The 19297-nt window shown below is 50.0% G+C and overlaps 1 protein-coding gene across 1 annotated transcript in view; it reads left to right on the plus strand.

The window, feature by feature from the left end:
* Window positions 1-4083: 4083 nt before the first annotated feature.
* Nova2 (NOVA alternative splicing regulator 2) overlaps window positions 4084-19297 on the plus strand; it is a 41213-nt gene continuing 25999 nt past the window's right edge. Inside the window, 1 exon segment of the mRNA NM_001427170.2 lies at window positions 4084-4820. Within this exon segment, the coding sequence (NP_001414099.1) occupies window positions 4736-4820 (85 nt within the window). The 5' untranslated portion in view covers window positions 4084-4735.

The following is a 19297-nucleotide window of genomic DNA, read 5'->3' on the forward strand; positions in this document are numbered from 1 at the left end:
AGAGGAGAAGGAATACGTCCTTGGCTTCCTGGCTTCAAATGCCATTCTTTAAAAACAACGGGGCTGGGGTTGGGGATTTAGCTCAGTGGTAGAGCAAGGCCCTGGGTTCGATCCCCAGCTCCGAAAAAAAAAATAGAAAAAAACAAAAAACAAAAACAAACAAACAAACAAAACAAAACAAAACAAAAAACCAACGGTGCTAGGCAGGGGACTAGTGGTGCAGACCCGTAATTCCAACCAGGTACTTAGGAAGTGGAAGCAGGAGGGTGGTTGTTAGTTGAAGGCCAGCCTGAGTAACTTACTGAGATCTGGGTCAAAAAATGAAAAGTAAGCCTGGTATAGTGGCTCCTGCTGGTAGCCTCCCCACAAGAGAAGCAGAAGCAGGAGGGTCTCTGTGAGTTACAGGTCAGCCAGAAATACATAAAAAGAATAGAGAGACATTGTCTCTTGAAGGAAGGAAGGAAGAACGGGAAGAAAAATGACTAGACGTGTTATTGAGACATAGAGTACTTGCCTAGAATCCCCCAATGAGGGGCTAGGGGTGTGGCTCAGTGGTGTAGCCCCTGCCTAGAATCCCCCAGTGAGGGGCTGGGGGCGTGGCTCAGTGGTGGAGCCCCTGCCTAGAATCCCCCAGTGAGGGATTTGGGTGTGGATTGGCACTAGCTCTCTTGGCTACCACGTAAAGGTCATAGATTCACTCCCTTAAAAAGGCTTAGTACCTAGGTGGCAGCACACCCTCCAGGCCTGTTTCCTTCTCTGCAAAAGGAAAATCATCATAATAACCTAACCATATAGCCATGGTTAAGTCTTAAATTAGTTAGTACCTGCAAAATTCTTTTTTTTTTTTTTTTTTTTTTTTTGGTTCTTTTTTTCGGAGCTGGGGACTGAACCCAGGGCCTTGCGCTTCCTAGGCAAGCGCTCTACCACTGAGCTAAATCCCCAACCCTGTACCTGCAAAATTCTTAAAACAGCGGTCCATCCCCCCAGTGTTAGGACATGTTCCCAGAAGCCCTGTGTGGTTAGATTATTTACCCCCAAGTTTGTTTCAGGGAAAGAAAATTCATTGAATTCTTTCACATTATGGCAGAAACTGGGAAGGTTAGACTATATCTGCCTCAGTTTTTTTAAAGTTATGTTTTATTTGCATGTACATGGATGGGGGGGTGGGGACTGGGAAATCAAAGGACACCTTGCAGGAGCCATTTCTATAATGTGGGTCCCAGGAATCAAATCCAAGTCCTTAAGCAGGTTGGCAAGTGCTGAGCCCGCTCACCAGTCCCAGCATGGACTTCTTGCCACTGAATTACAGTTTGATCCTTTACAAGGGTTAAACATGAATGGAACACTTTCTGAATTAATAAGACACAGAAAGGGTAAGATACAGCCAAGTCACCCAGCATGTAAATGACAGGCTCAGGCTCCTGTGTGTCTAGTTTGAAGCCCACCTGTGTACCAGTGAACCCCTTCCTGCATACAGCATCACAGAGACAGGAGAGGATTGAAGCTTTCCTTCTCCAGCATGGTGTGGGTCTCTGGTGGCCCTGGTCCTGGACCCTGTCCAGATTGGGTAACCATCCCCCTGAAAGCACTGGGGTGGCACAGATGAAGGGAGAGGGTGCAGCCCCCTCCACCTACCTCTGATTGGGGCCTTGCAATCCCCCAGGATTTGGTGCTTGGAAAGCTGACGTTGGGTTGCTATGGTGATGGGTTTGGGGCGGTTGCCATGACAGCAGAACTAGCCTTGGTTTAAAAATATCTAGGAGGAGGTTTGTGTTTGTGTGAGTGTGAGTGCCCGACCAACTATGCTGTTTTGTGTGGGTTCAAACGGGAGTGTTTGGGAGGACTGGATGGGACTGGGACTGCAGGCATGACTTGGGGAAAGGGGTGGGGGCATCTCAACACACAGCAGCCCAAGTGTACTATGTGCACTTGTCGGTGAGTGGTCCTTGAGGTCCAGTTATTGTGTGTGCCAGACTTTGCTGGTCCTGTATTTAGATGTGCACAGCATCCAGGTTATGTTAAGTTATAATGAAGGCCACTCAGTTTAGACTCCCCATGGCACTGACACGTATGTCTTATGTAAGTGAGGCTGTATGTTTCTTGTGTTTTTGATCACGTATGTGTAACTTCTGGGGTGAGGGTGTGGGGGAACAAATTTGGAACGGTGAGTCTGAATACGCCTACATGGGACATATTTGGATATTAGATGTCCCTGCTTTGATATTAAATACACATTTATCTATTTGTGCGTGGGAGTCTTGCTGCGGTTTTGGTCTGAATGACTGAGTGTGCATTATAGGGGAGTGTGTGTGTGTGTGTGTGTGTGTGTGTGTGTGGTTTCAGTGGTCCTCTCCTGTCAGTCTTTCTGAGTCTGTGTGAAGCATGTCCCCTGTGTGACTGACTGTGTATTTTAGTGGAGAACTTCACATTCAGTACTGCAGATGTTGGGAGACGGCCCCTGTGTAGTGTGGGTCTGTGAGATGCTAAGGTCCTAAGGTGTGGATCTCAGCCCAACCTCAGTATTTCCCTGCATCCCCTCTTGCCTCTTCTCTGTCGCCATGGTAACCAGCTCCTCAGCTCCCTCCAGGAAGATAGAAGGGGAGGATCCAGACTGCAGTGGACCACAACCCCCTCCCATCCCCCTTGGCTGAAGGGACAATGGGGGGAGGGGACAGATGGGCGTCCACCTCACCCACCCCAGGCCATCTGCTGCCTCTACTGTCCTGGAGACCTGAGAGCATAGCATGGGAGGGGCAGGTGGGGTGGAGGAGATCCCAGTGCCACAGACTACCCCCACCCCCAGCTGCCACAGTTACCCCTTCCTGGACCCCTCTGGGGCTAAACTTGCCTCTGACCAAGCTAGAAAGGAAGGAAGCCTTGGTGACCAGAGATCCAGAGAGCAGAGAAAGATATATCTGAGAACACAGAATATTGGCAGCATCCTACTCCAAGAAGAACCTCCTATGGCTTCAGGCTCTGGAATTAGACTTGTCCTCTGTCCAAATCCCAGTTTTCTCTCTGTCTAGCCATGTGCCCTTGAAAAAGCCTCTCTGTAGCCTCCATTCTGTCATCTTAAAATCAAAATCTTCTACCGAGTGACCAGAATGATAATACTTACTCTACAAAGCACTAAGGCTGTTTTGTTCCTCGCTGTGTCCCAGGGTCTAGGGCAGTATCTATCACTCAGTGGGTGGGCCGTCAGTACCGTGATAGGACCTAGTGCCAGTCAGGCGTCTGTGACAGTTACTTGCTTTAACTTGAGTTCAGTCCCGGGAGCCCGACAGCAGCCTTAGTTCCACTCTTCATGGAGAGATGGACCATCCAAAAGGGGAATTTCCTTCCGGACTGTCAGACGACATGACCCCTAGCCATTGTTTCCTTTTCTCTTTTGTTTTTTGTTTGTTTTGTTTCTTGTTGCTTTGGTTTTTTTTTTTTTTAACAAAGGGTTTTACGTTGTAGCCCAGCTTGTCCTCAAATTCAAGGCAATTCTCCTGCCTCATCCCAGTCAAGCGCTGGGATAGATGAGTGAGCGCCCACGCTAGGCTGTTTCGGGTCCCTAAGGCTCAGTGTCCTCATCTGTAAGACAGAATACTAAAAGTATATCCCATCGTTTTCTCCCTGCGGGATTCAAGTAAGAATCTCTTAGAACCATTCCTAGCACATGGCAAGTGCACAAGTAATGCTCATTAGAAGTAAAAGGCAGCTGGGGTGCCGCGCACATCTCTCTAATCCCAGCGCTTGGGGGAACGGAGGCAGGAGAATTAGGAGGTCAAAGATAGCCTGAGCTACATAGTGAGTTCAAAGCCAGCTTGGGCTACATTACACTCTGTCCAGCTCCGCCCCTCCACAAATAAAAGGGTGAAGGGTAAGGAAGGAAGGCGTGGAGGAGCCTCGCGGTCCTTATTATACCCTGCAGGGGCGGGGAGTCAGGTCTCTGGCCTCCAAGCGTGATGGGCGTGGCCAACCTAGAGACCGTGGCCCAGGCTTCAAGGGTGGACCAATGGGGGCGCCGAAGGGCGTGGCCTTGCCTGCCATGGGCGTGACCTTGCGCGGATGGGAGGGGCCAGGACGCTGTAGGAGCCTAGCTGAGAAGATGCTCGGGCCAGCAACCACCACCACCAGCCCGGTCTCCGCTGCTGCCCTCGCCCGCCGCCCCCGGGGCCCCCACTAGCGGTCACCTCCGCTTCTTATCTCCGGCCCCCCGCCCTGAGCAGGGCCTTGGGAGGGGGGCTCGGCCCCTCGCATCTGTGGGGAGATCCCAAGAAAGGGTACAGAGAGGGTGTCCTGTCTACACCTCTGCACCCCACTGGCTCAGCCAAGTGCCCGGCTTCGGTGATCTTTGAGAGACCAGGACCCCACCCCTCAGTTCTCCATCCCAGACCACCCCCATACCCTCTCCACCCTGCTTTTCTCCGTCCTCCAGCTCTGTCAGCGCTTTCCCCCCCCCAGCCCCCTCCCGCTTCCCTCCCCGCCGCTCCCCTCCCCCCTCCTCGCCGCCCCCTCCCTCCCCCTCCTTCCCCTCCCCCTCCTCCGCCCCCCCACCATGAGGATGATGGCCGCCGGCGCGGTGCACGGCCTCTTCACGGCCTCCGCGGCCCCGCAGCCGCCGCCGCCCCCGCCGCCGCCGCCGCCGCCGCAGCCCCAGCCTCCCCAGCAGCCGTCGCCGCCGCCACAGCAGCCGCCGCCGCCGCCGCAGCCGCCGCAGCAGCAGCAGCCGCCGCCCCAGGCCCCCCCCATGGAGCCCGAGGCCCCGGATTCCCGCAAGAGACCCCTCGAGACACCCCCCGAGGTGGTCTGCACCAAGCGCAGCAACACGGGAGGTGAGGCAAAGCTGAGGGACCGCGGCGTGGGGCGTGGGGGGGGATCGCGCGCCGAAGGGGGCATCGCCGTCCTCCATCATCCCCCCCCATCCCTGGCTGGCAGGTGCAAGTGCTCCGGGGAGGGGAGGGGCACCCCTCCGCGAGGAGATGGGGAGCCGGACGGACCCCTTTCTCTTGTCGCCGAGGCCCTGGGGGCTGAAAGCTTTGTCTGCGACGAGAGGGGCTGGGGGGGGAGGGGGTGGTAAGTGTCCTTGTGGTATATGAGGGAGCCAAGGATAAGGGGCGTGGGTCTCTTCTGGGCCAGTGTGTCCTTGAGGGGTGTGTGATGTGACCCTTTCGGGGCAGGGGTGTTTCCTCGGGCTTGCGTGTCCCGGTTGGGGGAGGGGAAGGAGTAGAGTCAGGCCTGTGGACCTAGAGCTTCTGAGCTTCACTCCCTGGGGATGTCCTGAGCAAGGGTTGTCCGGGAAAGGGGCGGGTGTGGACAGTATGCAGGACTGTGCATGGGGACAGGCTAGGTGGGTGTGTTGGGTGACATGGAAGAAAGGGTGGGTGTGTAAAACTGGAGGGGAAAGAGATGGAAGGCTAAGACAGGTGTATATCCTGCTGGATTCTGTAGGGCCTGGATATGTGACATTAAGGGACCATGAATGTGACAGGGTAGGGGGTGTGAATATGTGTGTAAAAGGGAGCTGAATGTGAGACCCTTCAAGGGAGGGTATGGTGCTTGTCACTCCGGAGGGGGCTCTTGTTCTGTGACATGCCAGGGGGTGTGTAGGGAGGCAGAGAGGATGGACCCTGGGTGTGAACCCTGAGAATGTGTGGATCATCGGGGAAAGGGGTTCCGTGTGGGAGATACTGCTCTGCTCTGTATAGGGTGGAGTGGGACCAGGAGAAGCTGGCGCTAGGATGTGACAGGGAAAAGGGTGTAGGTGTGACTCCAGAGAAGCTGGGTGTGACACATGGAGGTGTGCAACAGTGACATCAGAGGGGGGTGTGTAACTGGGGGGGATGGGGTTATGGAAAGGGAGAGCTGGAGCTTGTGGTTCAGTGAAACCCATTGAGGGTGTGTTCACAAGGAAATTGAAAAAAAAAAATGTAGTTCCAAGTGACTGGAGACCGTATGCTTAAAACACCCTGGGGCGTGGAGATGTGTGACACCCGAAATGTGTGTAGATGTGTATAACACAGGAAGCTATGTGTGAAACAGCTGGGTGTGTCACGCCAGAGATGTGGGGGAGATACAGGGTGTACAAGAGCGGAGGACATGTGTGTGTGCGCACACGTGTGTGAGGCTGCTCGGTGTTAGGTACCTCAGAGATATGTAGGCAGCGTAAAACAGACGCTCTACGTGTGTCTCCGTAAGAGGTGTGCATAGCAGAAAGAGCCAAGCTAAGCACAGGACTCAACTTACTACCCTCGATGGTAGGGGTTGCAGGAAACAAGTAGGGTGTGGGAGAAGGAATATCCTCAGAGCGCTCACGGTCTCCGATAAGAAGGAGACCCCAAAATACACATTTTCTCCTTCATGATCGCCCTGTTCAAAATCCTCTCCTCATCTTGTCTTGAACGAACTATACATATATCCTTCTACCAGCCTGGCGCAGTGGCAGTAAGATGTCCACTTCCCACCCTGGCATATACACAAGCTCTCCCTTCTTTCTCTCACCCCCTCACCTCAGGCCAGGTGGGACAGGATCCTAAGTTCCCCTGGTGCATGGGAGGGTGCTCAGCAGAAATTGAAGGAAAGGGAAGTTGGGGGAGGGGTGGGAGAGAATTTCCTGTCTGTCTTCCTGCATCCACCCCCAGCACACACATGAAAATGTCCAAAGCCGACTTCCTCTCCTCCTTCCTGCCCTGCTGCCGTTGCCAGTCCCAGTAAGGATCAGGGGCCCGGATTTGGCAGCACATTACAGCAAGTGGCTGCTAAGGAAGGTCCCTTCCAGTGCTGCCATGTGATACTTACTGCCAGGCAGGTTCCGAGAGCTGGGCAAATTTCTCAGTACAATCCTCTGAAGAAATTATTTGACGTGAGTTTCTACCAGTGAGGGAAACTGAGGCTCTGTGAGATGAAGGTCGAAGGCTCCTAAGTGGCAGGTCCAGAAGTTATTGGACCCTGGACTGGTTGGTCCACTGGGATTTCGATGTTTCCTCGTACACTGCCAAGACTAAGTGGAGTCTTTCGGGACCAAAACTGTAGATCCTTTCCCACCTCCAACCCATGTATGGGGAAACAGGCCAGAGATACAAACGGGCAGTCCTCTATTGAGAGGGATGGTCTGGGGCAAGTGTTAATGGCTTTGATCTCAGATGTCCCGGGTCCTTTCAGTTGGGGGTAACAGTGGTGGCTGTGGAATACTTGATCAACCCCTGCCCCTTTCCAAGCTTCTGTGTCCCTGGCTTCCCAATACAGACATAACAGCAACTGCGTTGATAATGTCACAATGGCTGGCAATACCAAAGCTTAATGCCTGACATGCACCAGCATCTCCTTCTCCCAACATGCTATGATGTAAAAACACAAATGAATAGATTATAATAATGGCTAACATTTATGGTGCCAGGAAGTAGTATGAAAAGTGCTGAAACATGGGTCATTGAGTACTTCCAGTTCTGTTAACCATCTTTCAAATGAACAGCTGAAGCACGGAGAAAATTGGAAACTTGGGCACGATTTGAACTTGGAGGCCAGCTCCACTGTGTGGACAGACTCCATGGCCAATGCCCTGTTGAGAGAAGTCTGAGGTTCAGAGTGGTGAGGATGTCACAAGTGAGAGCAATGCATACAGACCCAACTCTTGCCCTCCTTGTTCCTAGGAACAGTGGAAGAACAGGAGATAATGATTCCTCTGGCTGGTGTCTGGACACTTGGCTGACAGGTGCCATTGGGAGGTAAAAGAAATACTCAGGGCAAGAGGATTCCAGTGAAGAGACTGGGAGAAAATCCAACTCAGGGAGTTAGTTGAAGAAATGAAAGAAACCACATGTAATCCCAGCTATAGAGAGACTAAGGCAGGATGATTGGAAGTTCAAGGCTATTCTGGGTCACATACCCAGACCCTGTCTCAAAAAATAATGATTAATAAAGTGAATGAACAAATAAAAAACGAGTGTGGGGATGTAGTTCAGCTGGGGAGCCTTTGCCTAGAATCCCCTAGTGGGAACCTGGCCTAGAATGGAACAGGTTAGGGGTGTGGCTCAGTGGTAGAGCCCCTGCCTAGAATCCCCCAGTGAGGGGCTGGGGGAGTGGCTCAGTGGTAGAGTCCCTGCCTAGAATCCCCCAGTGAGGAGCTGGGGGCGTGGCTCAGTGGTAGAGCCCCTGCCTAGAATCCCCCAGAGAGGGCTGGGAGCGTGGCTCAGTGGTAGAACCCCTGTGTAGAATCCCCCAGTGAAGGCTGGGGGCGTGGCTCAGTGGTAGAGCCCCTGCCTAGAATCCCCCAGTGAGGGGCTGGGGGTGTGGCTCAGTGGTAGAGCCCCTGCCTAGAATCCTCCAGTGAGGGCTGGGGGCGTGGCTCAGTGGTAGAACCCCTGTCTAGAATCCCCCAGTGAGGGCTGGGGGCGTGGCCCAGTGGTAGAGCCCCTGCCTAGAATCCTCCCACACCCTGTGAAGGGCTGAGGTATAGCTCAACAATCAAACACTTGCCCAGTGTTTGCAAGACACTGAGTTCCATACCAAGTACCAAGATCTGGGGGAGAAAACCTGTCTGATAAACTTAGGAATGTCCCCAGGAGAGCCTCAAGGTGGCTCCGCTAGAACTGGTGCTTGCTGCATAAGCCTAGTCGTGTGGCTGGATCCCATGTCAAGGTGAACGGAGAGAGCCACCTACTCAAAGCTGTCCTTGTGGCACATGAGCTCACACATGTATCATACACACACACACACACACACACACACACACACACACTAATAAAAAATAAATTGAAAGGAGTGGTAGGTATAGTGCAGACCATAATATTACTCGTATTCCCACCTGTACTGCCTCACCACCTTCAGGCAAAAGCGTGCCTCCCACCCAGGAGCTCCCCACCCAGATCTCAACCTGGTAGCCCTTACCCACAGCACAAAGAAAAGGTCCCAAGGCGAGCCCTGGAGCAGTGAGGCCGGGAACCCGGCTCAGCAGTGAGGAGCACATGCTCCTGCAGAGGACCCTGGTTCAATTCTCAGCATCTACCTAGTGGCTCACGACTGATTGCAACTACAGTTCCAGGGACCCGATGCCTTCTTCTGCCTCCCGAGGGCACTAGGCACATTTACAGTGCTCATGCCATGTTGGCAAACATCGCTTTAAGATTTATTTCATGTCTCTTGAGTGTTTTACTCATATGTCTGTCTGTACACACCGTGCTTGAGCAAAGCCCTTATATGCGTTTTTAAAGAGTCGTGCTTTGAGCCTTGAACAAACCACATCGCTGCTGTGTGTTTGGCATGGGACTCAGCAAGTGATGCCAACAGTCTGAGCCTGGGTCTTCCCTCTGGAAAATGGGGACAGTAAATGGTCTGAGCCTCAGTCTTCCCTCTGGAAAATGGGTCTGCTCTGGATAAATGGACCGGTCTGGGTGGTTCTGTCAAGTTACTGAAATTCCCTGTGAGAACTAGACATGGTGACCCATGTTGGAAATCCCTTCCAGCATCCATGTGGGTTCTGGAGATCCAAACTCCAGCTCCTTGCTGGCACACACCACCACTGAGGAGCCATCTCTGCTCCCCATCATAACTCCCAACTCAACCACCAAGAATCTGAAAAATCAATCCTTCCTCATTCATTCATTCATTCATTCATTCATTCATTCATCGACACAGGGTCTCTCTATGTAGCCCTGGCTGTCCTGGAACTCACTCTGTAGACTAGGCTAGCCTTGAACTCAGAGATTCACCTGCCCCTGCCTCTGCCTCCCATGTGCTGAACCACCATGGCCTAGTTGACTAGTTCTTTTTTTAAAATTATTTTTATTATTTTAAATTGTGTATGCGTGTGTGTGCATGTGCTCATATGTGTGGATACCCTTAGAGGGTAGAGAGATGTGGGACTCCCCTGGACCTGGAGTTACTTTGTGTGCCCTCCTAACTGGCTTGCCATCTCTTCACATCTCCTCAGTCCCAGTTGTTGGGTTTTTGGTTTTTTTGGGGGGTTTTTTTGTTTTTGTTTTTGTTTTTGGACATTTTAAGAGAAAGTTGCCCTGAGGGGGCTTTACCCTGGATTTTGGTTGGTTTGGTTTCTTTACAGTCATATTACATTTATTCATTCAAGCAGAGGTATGTCAGGTCAGCTTGTAGAAACTGGTTCCCTCCTTCCACATCATGGGTCCTAGGCATCAAACGCAGGTCATCGGAATGGGTGACAAGCACCTTCATGGATAGTCATCCTGCCAGCCCCACCTCTCCCCTTCCTGTCTTCTTCTATTTTGGAATGCTAGGGAATTGAACCCAGCACCTCAGATATGCTAGGCAAGTGCTCTACCTCTGTGCTACATCTCCAGGCCCACTGTGGCCCAGTCTCTCAGTCTAACAGGATCAGACCTCCAGAATGTTACCCTGAACAAGAACAATCCAGATAGGCTGCTTTTCTGCTCAGACTGACACATGATCACTCATGGAAGGACCCTAAATATTTGACATACTACCCCTCCCTAGCACATGCTACCACACCATATCCTCAATGTCTCTTGGCTTTCCCCAGTAACACCCCCCACATGCTTCCAATGACATTCTCAATCCCATACCTTGCTTACTCTCATATAACATGTCGACTATCCCATTCTAACTCCCACAAGAACAGGTACTATAAGGACAACACCCCAACTTTGGTTCTCTCTAGACATGGTAGAGGGAAAAAGCTACCTCTCTAAGATGTGTGCCTCTTTGACCCTGTGTGCATGAGAGTATGTGCGTATGCATGTTCATGTGTGTGTACATGTGTGTATATGGTGTGTCCATGTATTTGTATATGTGCATGTGTGTGTGCATGTACATGTTTGTGTATGTGCATCTGTGTGTGTATGTGTGTACACGTGCATGTGTGTGCATTCATGGTGTGTCTGTGCATACATGTGTTGCATATGTGTGTATGTATCTGTGTGTGGTATGTTCATGTGTGTGCATGTGTGGACATGTGCTGCATGTGTGTATGTGTCTGTTTGTGGCATGTTCATGTGTATGAATGTGTGTACATGTGCTTGTGTGTGTTTGTGTACATGCATCTCTCTGTGTTTGCATATGTGCATATGTGTATGTGTGTATGTATCCATGTGTGGTGTGCATCTGTGTGTATGTGTGTACATGTGCATGTGTTTGTGTACATGCATTTGTGTGTGTGTGCACGTGTGTATGTGTATATGTCTCCATTTGTAGTGTGTACACATGCATGTGTGTCTCTGTGCCTGCATGTATAGTATGTGTGTGTGCACATACACTTGTATGTATGCATGGAGGCCAGAGGAAGATCCCTGACATCCTCTGCTATCAGTTTCTGTCTTATTCCTTTGAGTTGGTATCTCTATTAAATATGGATCTCACTTATCTTTGGCAAGGCTGACTGCAAGCAACTGCTGGCAAGCCTCCCATCTCCATCCAGTGCAGCACTAGGTTAAAGGCTTGGGTCCCCATGGTTGCACAGCAAATACTTTTAACCACTGAGCTGTCTCTCAAGTCCTAAATGTGTTTTGGCTTGTGTATGTTTGCGTGTGTGTCTGTGTGTGTGTGTGTGTGTGTGTGTGTGTGTGTGTGTGTGTGCCTATGTTCTGTTTTGTAGTAAGACAGTTTTGCTATGTAGCCCAGGCTGACTTTGAACTTGAAGCAATCCTCCTGCCTCTACCTCTTGAATGCTGAGATTACAGATATGTGCCACTGTGACAGGCTGGGTTCTAATTTTATCACTGTCGATCCCCAGAGAACTAAGCCACCTTACTGGACTCTGGGACAGTGTCCCATTCTTACTTTGATGAGTCCAGATCCCTCGGGTAAACAAAGCCTTATCTGCAAGGCAGGGCACTGGTTGAGTGTGCCTCCTCAGGAGAGGCAGACATGGAAAGAAGTGCTGGCCAGGGCATAGTAAGCAGAGGAAGCCAGCAAGCCAGCTTCCCCTTGAGATGGACGTGGTTGATATTGCCGCCGTGGGGGAGACAGGCAAGAGGGGCACAGTAGCTTTCTCCATGGACTTTTCCATTCCTGTCACTGGGAGCTTCAGGAACGCCAAAGTAGCTGCTAAGAGTGGGCTGGGAGTGGACGAGTGAGTTCTGGCCTCTCTTCCTCATGGGCACAGAGAATTTGACATTAGCTACTGAGACAGGGAAAGGTCTGTGGTATCTGGGAGTCCCAGGTTCAGCTAAGCTCAGTGTCTCTGCTTTACTAAGGAAACAGAGGACTGGCTTCCTCAAAAAGAGGTGGGATTCTGTGGTATGACATGCCCCGAACAGGAAGGATCGGTGGAAGGTTCTAGAAGGGACAGGCAATAGCTAGAGCACAGTAGGGACTCCAGGAGTTAAGAGTTTTGAGTTTCTACAGGCAGGAGGCCTCGTCACCCATGACTGTTGTTTTCTTCTTGACTATCTTAAATGTACATCGATACACCTGTCACATTGTAATTACTGCAGTGGCTTTAAAACCCCATTGCCACATTGCCACTCTTTTGGGGCGGGGGTGTTGTCTTTCAGTCTATCTTTTCTGGTGTGTAAAACAATGAAGTTTTTAAAACATTTTAAATTCTATGCAGTCATTCAGTGTGTGTGTGTGTGTGTGTGTGTGTGTGTCTGTCTGTCTGTCTGTCTGTGTGTGTCTGTCTGTCTGTCTACATATTCGAATGTGCCACAGAACACTTATGGAGGTCAGAGAGCAGTGGTTCTCTCCTTCCACCACGTGGGCCTCAGAAGTCAAACTCAAGGTGTAGGCTTGACATACATCATGGTACTTTGTTCATGCTTCCCCTCAATTACCCTATCTTGTTCCTCCCTTCCCCAATACCAATGGTCCTTCTGATTTGATGTCATATATACAAGATACAGGGATGGATGGATAAATGGATGGATGGATGGATGGATGGATGGATGATACATACATACATACATACATACATACATGATACAAAGATAAATATTTTTTTAGAACTGGGTCTTATGTAGTCTACATTCTCCTTATACTCTATACGGGGCCCAGGCATGACCTTGAACTCCTGATCCTCCTGCCTCCACCTCCCTAATGACATTACAGGTGTGTGCCACCATGCCCAGTCCCTGTAGTCCTAGGGATCAAACTCAGGACATCATGCATGCTAGACAAGCAAACTACCATTGAGCTATATCCCCAGTCCCAATAATCAGATTCTACATCTGAGTGCAGCTCACTGTCTTCTGCTTTCTCTGAGGTTTTTGTCTCTTGTTTTTCTTTTCAGAGACAGCCTCGCCTTGGGTAGGCTGTCCTGCTGCTTTCTGTAGCCCAGGCTTGCCTTAAACTCCTGATCCTCCTGTTAATGCCTCACTAGTGCTGGGATTAGAGGTGTGCCCTGTTGTGGTTTCTGTCTCCTTTCCACCAAGTTGTTTGTTTTAATTACATTTATTTAGTTAATTAGTTGTTCACTGTGTGTGTGTGTGTGTGTTCGAATGTGCACGTACACGGTAGCAATCAAAGAATAGCTCAAGAAGCTGGTTCTCTTCTTCCAGTCTGAGAGATCGAGGGCTCGGACTTCTGTGGTCAGGCTTGGAGGCAAGCATCCTTGCCCTCTGCACCATCTCCATGGCCCAGGTTTCTTTGGTTGGTTTTGTTTTGTTTTGTTTTGTTTTTTAACAGAAACTCTGCAATTCAGGCAGAGCTGGACATTCCAAATACTTCAGCTTCCTTAGTGCTAGGATACAGGACATGCGCAGCCATGCCTGGCTTGAAATCTTTTGAGTCACCTCACTAGTTCAGAATTCCCCCTTTGAATAAATGTGTTTATGTGTCTTAAAAGGGGTTTAAGGGAAAAGGTGCCGACTGTGTGGACTTGGGGCTATATCCCCACCATCTAATGCAAGCAGGGCCACTGAGCAGATGTTCAGGGAGGCTTTGTTGCAGAAAAGGAAGAAAAAGGAAAAAGAGAAGGAAAGATGTCATGATTCAGGGGCACATAGTAGGACAGAAATCAAGTACATGGTGGAAGAAAGCTAGAGAAAGCTAGCTAGCGAGATGAATCAGTGGGTTAAAAAAATACTTCCCAGGGGTTGGGGATTTAGCTCAGTTGGGGATTTAGCAAGCGCAAGGCTCTGGGTTCAGTCCCCAGCTCCGGGGGTGGGGGTGGGGGGGAGTCTGATGACCTAAGTTCTCTGTCTGTGTAGAAGGGAGAGAATCAATCAGTTCTCCAAAGTTTTTCTCTAACTTCAACACTCATGCGTATGCGCGCGTGCACACACACACACACACACACACACACACACACACACACACACACACGAGTCAGGGGAAGCAAACAAAATACAATAACAACACTCTACAAAAGAAGAGATTCCAGAGCTTCCAGGGACTAAGCCACTACCTAAGGACTATACATGGACTGACCCTGGACTCTGATCTCACAGGTAGCAATGAATATCCTAGTAAGAGCACCAGTGGAAGGGGACGCCCTGGGTCCTGCTAAGACTGAACCCCCAGTGAACGTGATTGTTGGGGGAAGGGCGGTAATGGGAGGAGGATGGGGAGGGGAACACCCATAGAGAAGGGGAAAGGGAGGGGTTAGGGGGATGTTGGCCCGGAAACCGAGAAAGGGAATAACACTCGAAATGTAAATAAGAAATACTCAAGTTAATAATAATAATAAAAAAAAAAAAGAAGAGATTCCAGACAGGAGATCAGGCACAGGGTTGTCCTTATATCATAAGGCCTTTTCCACACAGGATGTGAGAGTGCTGGCCTGTAATTCCAAACATTCTGGACACTGAGGCAAAGAGGATCATGAGTTGAAAGTCATTCTGAGTAACTTAGATCTTATCTCAAAATCAAAAACTAAAAAGAAGGCTGGAAATGTAGCTCTCTGGTAGAACACTTGCTTCAAATCTACCCATTCAGGAGGCTGAGAGCATCATGGCTTAGTAGTAGAGCCCCTGCCTAGAATCCCCCAGTGAGGGGCTGGGGGCGTGGCTCAGTGGTAGAGCCCCTGCCTAGAATCCCCCAGTGAGGGGCTGGGGGCGTGGCTCAGTGGTAGAGCCCCTGCCTAGAATCCCCCAGTGAGGGGCTGGGGGCGTGGCTCAGTGGTAGAGCCCCTGCCTAGAATCCCCCAGTGAGGGGCTGAGGGCGTGGCTCAGTGGTAGAGCCTCTGCCTAGAATCCCCCAGTGAGGGGCTGAGGGTGTGGCTCAGTGGTAGAGCACTTGTCTAGTATGTGGTTCAATCCAATGATAGTACCACAAAAAGACAAAAGGGAACTAACAGATGACATTGCTCAGTTGGTAAGACACTACCATGGGTGATGGCCTAAGTAGAGGGAAAGAGTTGGTTACGACAGATTATTCTCTGACCTACACATGTACTACATACATACATTCACAGAGACAGTTCAAAGAGAAGGTTCCTCTTCCAGAAAGTAGGGCACAGCACTGGGCAGCGCAAGGACTAGATGATGAAGGACAGAGTTCCCCTCTTTCTCTTACCTCCCAACAAGGTACCCAAACCTTAAGCACTGGTTTCCATCACCAAGCCCAGAGCATCCATTATGTGTCAGGCACTGAACTGCCCTTTACCACACAAGGACTGAGGCGGGGAGCTCAGGAGTTCAAGCCCTCACTGAACTAGATGTTGACAACTTGTCTCAAAACAAAAAAGAACAAAAAGACGAGTCCCAGTGTGATTGGTGGTGCTCGTCTTTGATCCCAACAGTCCAGAGGCAGAGGCAGGGGGGTCTCTGTGAGTTGGCCACCAGCCTGGTTTACATAGTTCCAGAACAGCCAGCCTCAAAAACAAACAAATGACGGATTGTAGTGATTATAGTGGCATATGGCGTGTGTAGATGCTACGTTTACAAAGCATCCGAGCTACTTCCCAGTTCGTTGTTGAATGGTTTAAAGCCCTTAGAAGTCAATGCCACTGTTTCCCCAATTTTACTATTAGGACACTGAGGCCCGTTGAGGTGGGACAGCATTAGCCAAAGCCATCCAGATTTATTTATTTTCTTTCTTTCTTCCTTCCTTCCTTTCTCTCTCTCTCTCTCTCTCTCTCTCTCTCTCTCTCTCTTTCTCTTTCTCTCTCTCTCTTTTTTTTTTTGGTTCTTTTTTTCGGAGCTGGGGACCGAACCCAGGGCCTTGCGCTTCCTAGGCAAGCGCTCTACCACTGAGCTAAATCCCCAACCCCTTTCATTTTATTTCTTTCTCTTTCTTTCTCTCCCTTCCTTCCTTTCTTGCTTATTTCTCTTTCTTTTTCCTTTTGTTTGTTTGTTGTTGTTTTTCAAAACAAGGTTTCTCTGTGTAGACCAGGCTGGCCTCGAACTCAGAGATCCACCAGCGTCTGCCTCCCGAGTGCTAGGATTAAGGGTGTGGGCTACCATCGCTCCAGTTTAGTAATAAGATTGACACTACATTTGGGATTGTTGGTCTGCTCCATACAAACTCCCCAGCTAGGGCAGAGGGGACACAGGGCAGAAGGGATGAGGTGTGGATGTCCTGGCTTTCAGAGACAGTAGATAAATCTGAGCTGCAAAAGGAAGCTGGGAGGCATAGCTGTCATGGTGTAGCCTGTCATTCCAACACTCATTGAATGACTGGGGCAGGACGATTATAAATTTGAGGCCAGCCTTGGGATACATGGCTGAGCTATCAAGAAAGAGGGATGGGAGAGAAGGAAAGTGAATTGAGCAGGGGTCAGGATGATGGATGAGAGGGCTCCCTGAGGAGTAGGGGGGAGGTTAATTACCTAATAGGCTTAATGGTGTGATTAGGCCATTTTAAGAGGATTGCTTTGGACTCAATAAAACCCTTTTATTCTTGACTTCCTCTTTGTGCTTAGAAGGCTAGGTCCAGCCACTGTGCCCCACACCACTCTATAATACATATTAGGAACCCAGAACCCTCACTCTGAAGAACCTGTGCTGAGGTGGGAAGAATGAAGCACCTATCCCATCCAGATCAAGTTTGTTTAGTTTGTGAAATGCTAGGGGAGGAGCTGAGGACCTGGGACACAGCAGGCAGGTGCTCTACTACTGAGCCACTCCAGGGATTCTAGGCAGAGACTCTACCCTTGAGCCATGTCCCCAGCCCCTCACTGGGGGATTCTAGGCAGGGGTTCTACCACTGAGCCACGCCCCAGCCCCTCACTGGGGGATTCTAGGCAGAGACTCTACCCTTGAGCCACACCCCCAGCCCCTCACTGGGGGATTCTAGGCAGGGGCTCTACCACTGAGCCACACCTCCCAACTACAAATAACACTTCTCCTCTGTCTGCTGTAGGAGGCAGCTTTGTTCACCATACTGCCAGTTGGGATTCTGTGTTTGATGGTAAAAATAGACATACTATATCAGTCTTAGTCAGGGTTTGTATTCCTGCACAAAACATCATAACTAAGAAGCAAGTTGGGGAAGAAAGGGTTTATTCAGCTTACACTTCCACATTGCCGTTCATCTGGAAAGGAAGTCAAGACTGGAACTCACACAGGGCAGGAACTTGGAGGCAGGAGCTGATGCAGAGGCCATGGAGGGATGCTGCTTACTGCATTGCTTCCCCTGGCTTGCTCAGCTTGCTTTCTTATAGAACCCAGGACTACCAGCCCAGGGATGGCATCACCCACAATGGGCCCTCCCACCTTGATCACTAACTAAAAAAATACATTACAGCTGGATCTTATGAAGGCATTTCCTCAAGGGAGGCTTTTTTCTCTGTGATAACTCCAGCTTGTGTCAAGTTGACACACAAAACCAGCCAGTACAATATCTAAAAGGAAAAGTTGAAATATCTGGAGGACAAGAAAAGCCCCCCTAAGCCTTGGGAAGCAGAGTGGCCCGACACCTTTTCTTTTCCCACTTTTTGTCCCAAGCCTAATGTGCGCTGTCACGTGGTGTGAGGGACACAGATGTGCTCTCTGCTGACGTAGTCCATATTGGCCCTATGTGACAAATTGCTCCGGATAGATGGAGCAAGGTGTGGGGGAGGGGGAGGGCCCTTCAGTCTTTGGCATTCCAGGAAAGGTTTTGAGAATAAGCGAAGCTCCCAAAATGATGGGATAGAGAAAATGCCAGGCAAAGGGCGTCCGCAGGAGCCCTGACGTGGGAGGGAACTGAGAGTACTTGAAGAAATAAAAGGACAGTGAATCTCGTGCCTTGAAGAAATGGTTCTGAGCAGTAGGTCCATATCACAATAGGCCTTCCATCGAGAAGCTTGCAGAACCTTCCTCCCAGGAAAACCTAGGGGTAACAATCTGTTAGATGCAAAGTTAAGTGAAGTTAGAGATTTGCCTTAAGGATGCATTAGTGAGGTGGTTTACACATGACTGCATTACTGAGGACCTTGGTCTATAAAAAAGAATGCCCAGGAGTCAGCAGGATGGCTCAGTGGGTAAAGATGCTTGCTGTCAAGCCCGATGGCCTTGGGATCCACACAGAGGAAGGAGAGAACTGATGGCCAGGAGTCGTCTTGTCTGAGTAAAGCCTAGCCCATTCAGCAAGTTCCAAACCAATGAGAGGTCCTGTCTGGAAAGCCAACGACATCCCATGTTGCCCTCTGACCTCTAACCATGTGCAAACATTCCTGTATACACAGATGCATCCCCCAACTGTGCACACAGAGAGAATCTCCAATCCAGCCCTCGCCTGTTTTGCCTGTTACTGCTCCCTGAGTCAGCGCACTGTCCCCTCACCTTGTGCAGAGGCTCCTGCTTGTAACACCCATCTCCTTCACCTTTGCCCTACAGTCTGCTCCTGCCACAGGCATCAGAGCGATAGTCTTGTTTTGTCTTGTGTTTGAGGTTGCGCCTCACACAGAGCAGGCTAGCCTCAGACTCGCTGTGCAGCTGAACATAACTCTGGACTCCTACCTCTGTCTCCCAAGTGCTGGGATTACGGAGGCACACACCACACTTCATTTATATGGCCTCGAGGCTGGAACACAGGGCTTCATGAATTCTGGGCAAACACCTAGTTGTATCCCCAGCCTAGAAGAATATTGTTTTTTTTTTTTTTTTTTTTTTTTTTTTTTTTTTTTTTGGTTCTTTTTTTCGGAGCTGGGGACCGAACCCAGGGCCTTGTGCTTCCTAGGTAAGCGCTCTACCACTGAGCTAAATCCCCAGCCCCAAGAATATTGTTAAAAAAAAAAAAAAAAGTCACTTAAAAATATTTTACAAAGGCGGGCATGGTGGTCACACTTTAATCCCAGAACTTGGGAGATAGATGCAGATGTCGATGAGCCTGGTCTATTTGGTGAATTCCAGCACAGCCAGGGCTATGTAATAGAGAGACCCTGTCTCAAAACAAATGTAGTGTTTTAGCTTTTTATTGTATCTGTGTGTATATTCGTGTGCACACACACATGCCATGGCAC

Source organism: Rattus norvegicus, chromosome 1 (genome assembly GCF_021556685.1).
Source record: "Rattus norvegicus strain SHRSP/BbbUtx chromosome 1, alternate assembly SHRSP_T2T, whole genome shotgun sequence".
Classification (NCBI taxonomy): Eukaryota; Metazoa; Chordata; class Mammalia; order Rodentia; family Muridae; genus Rattus; species Rattus norvegicus.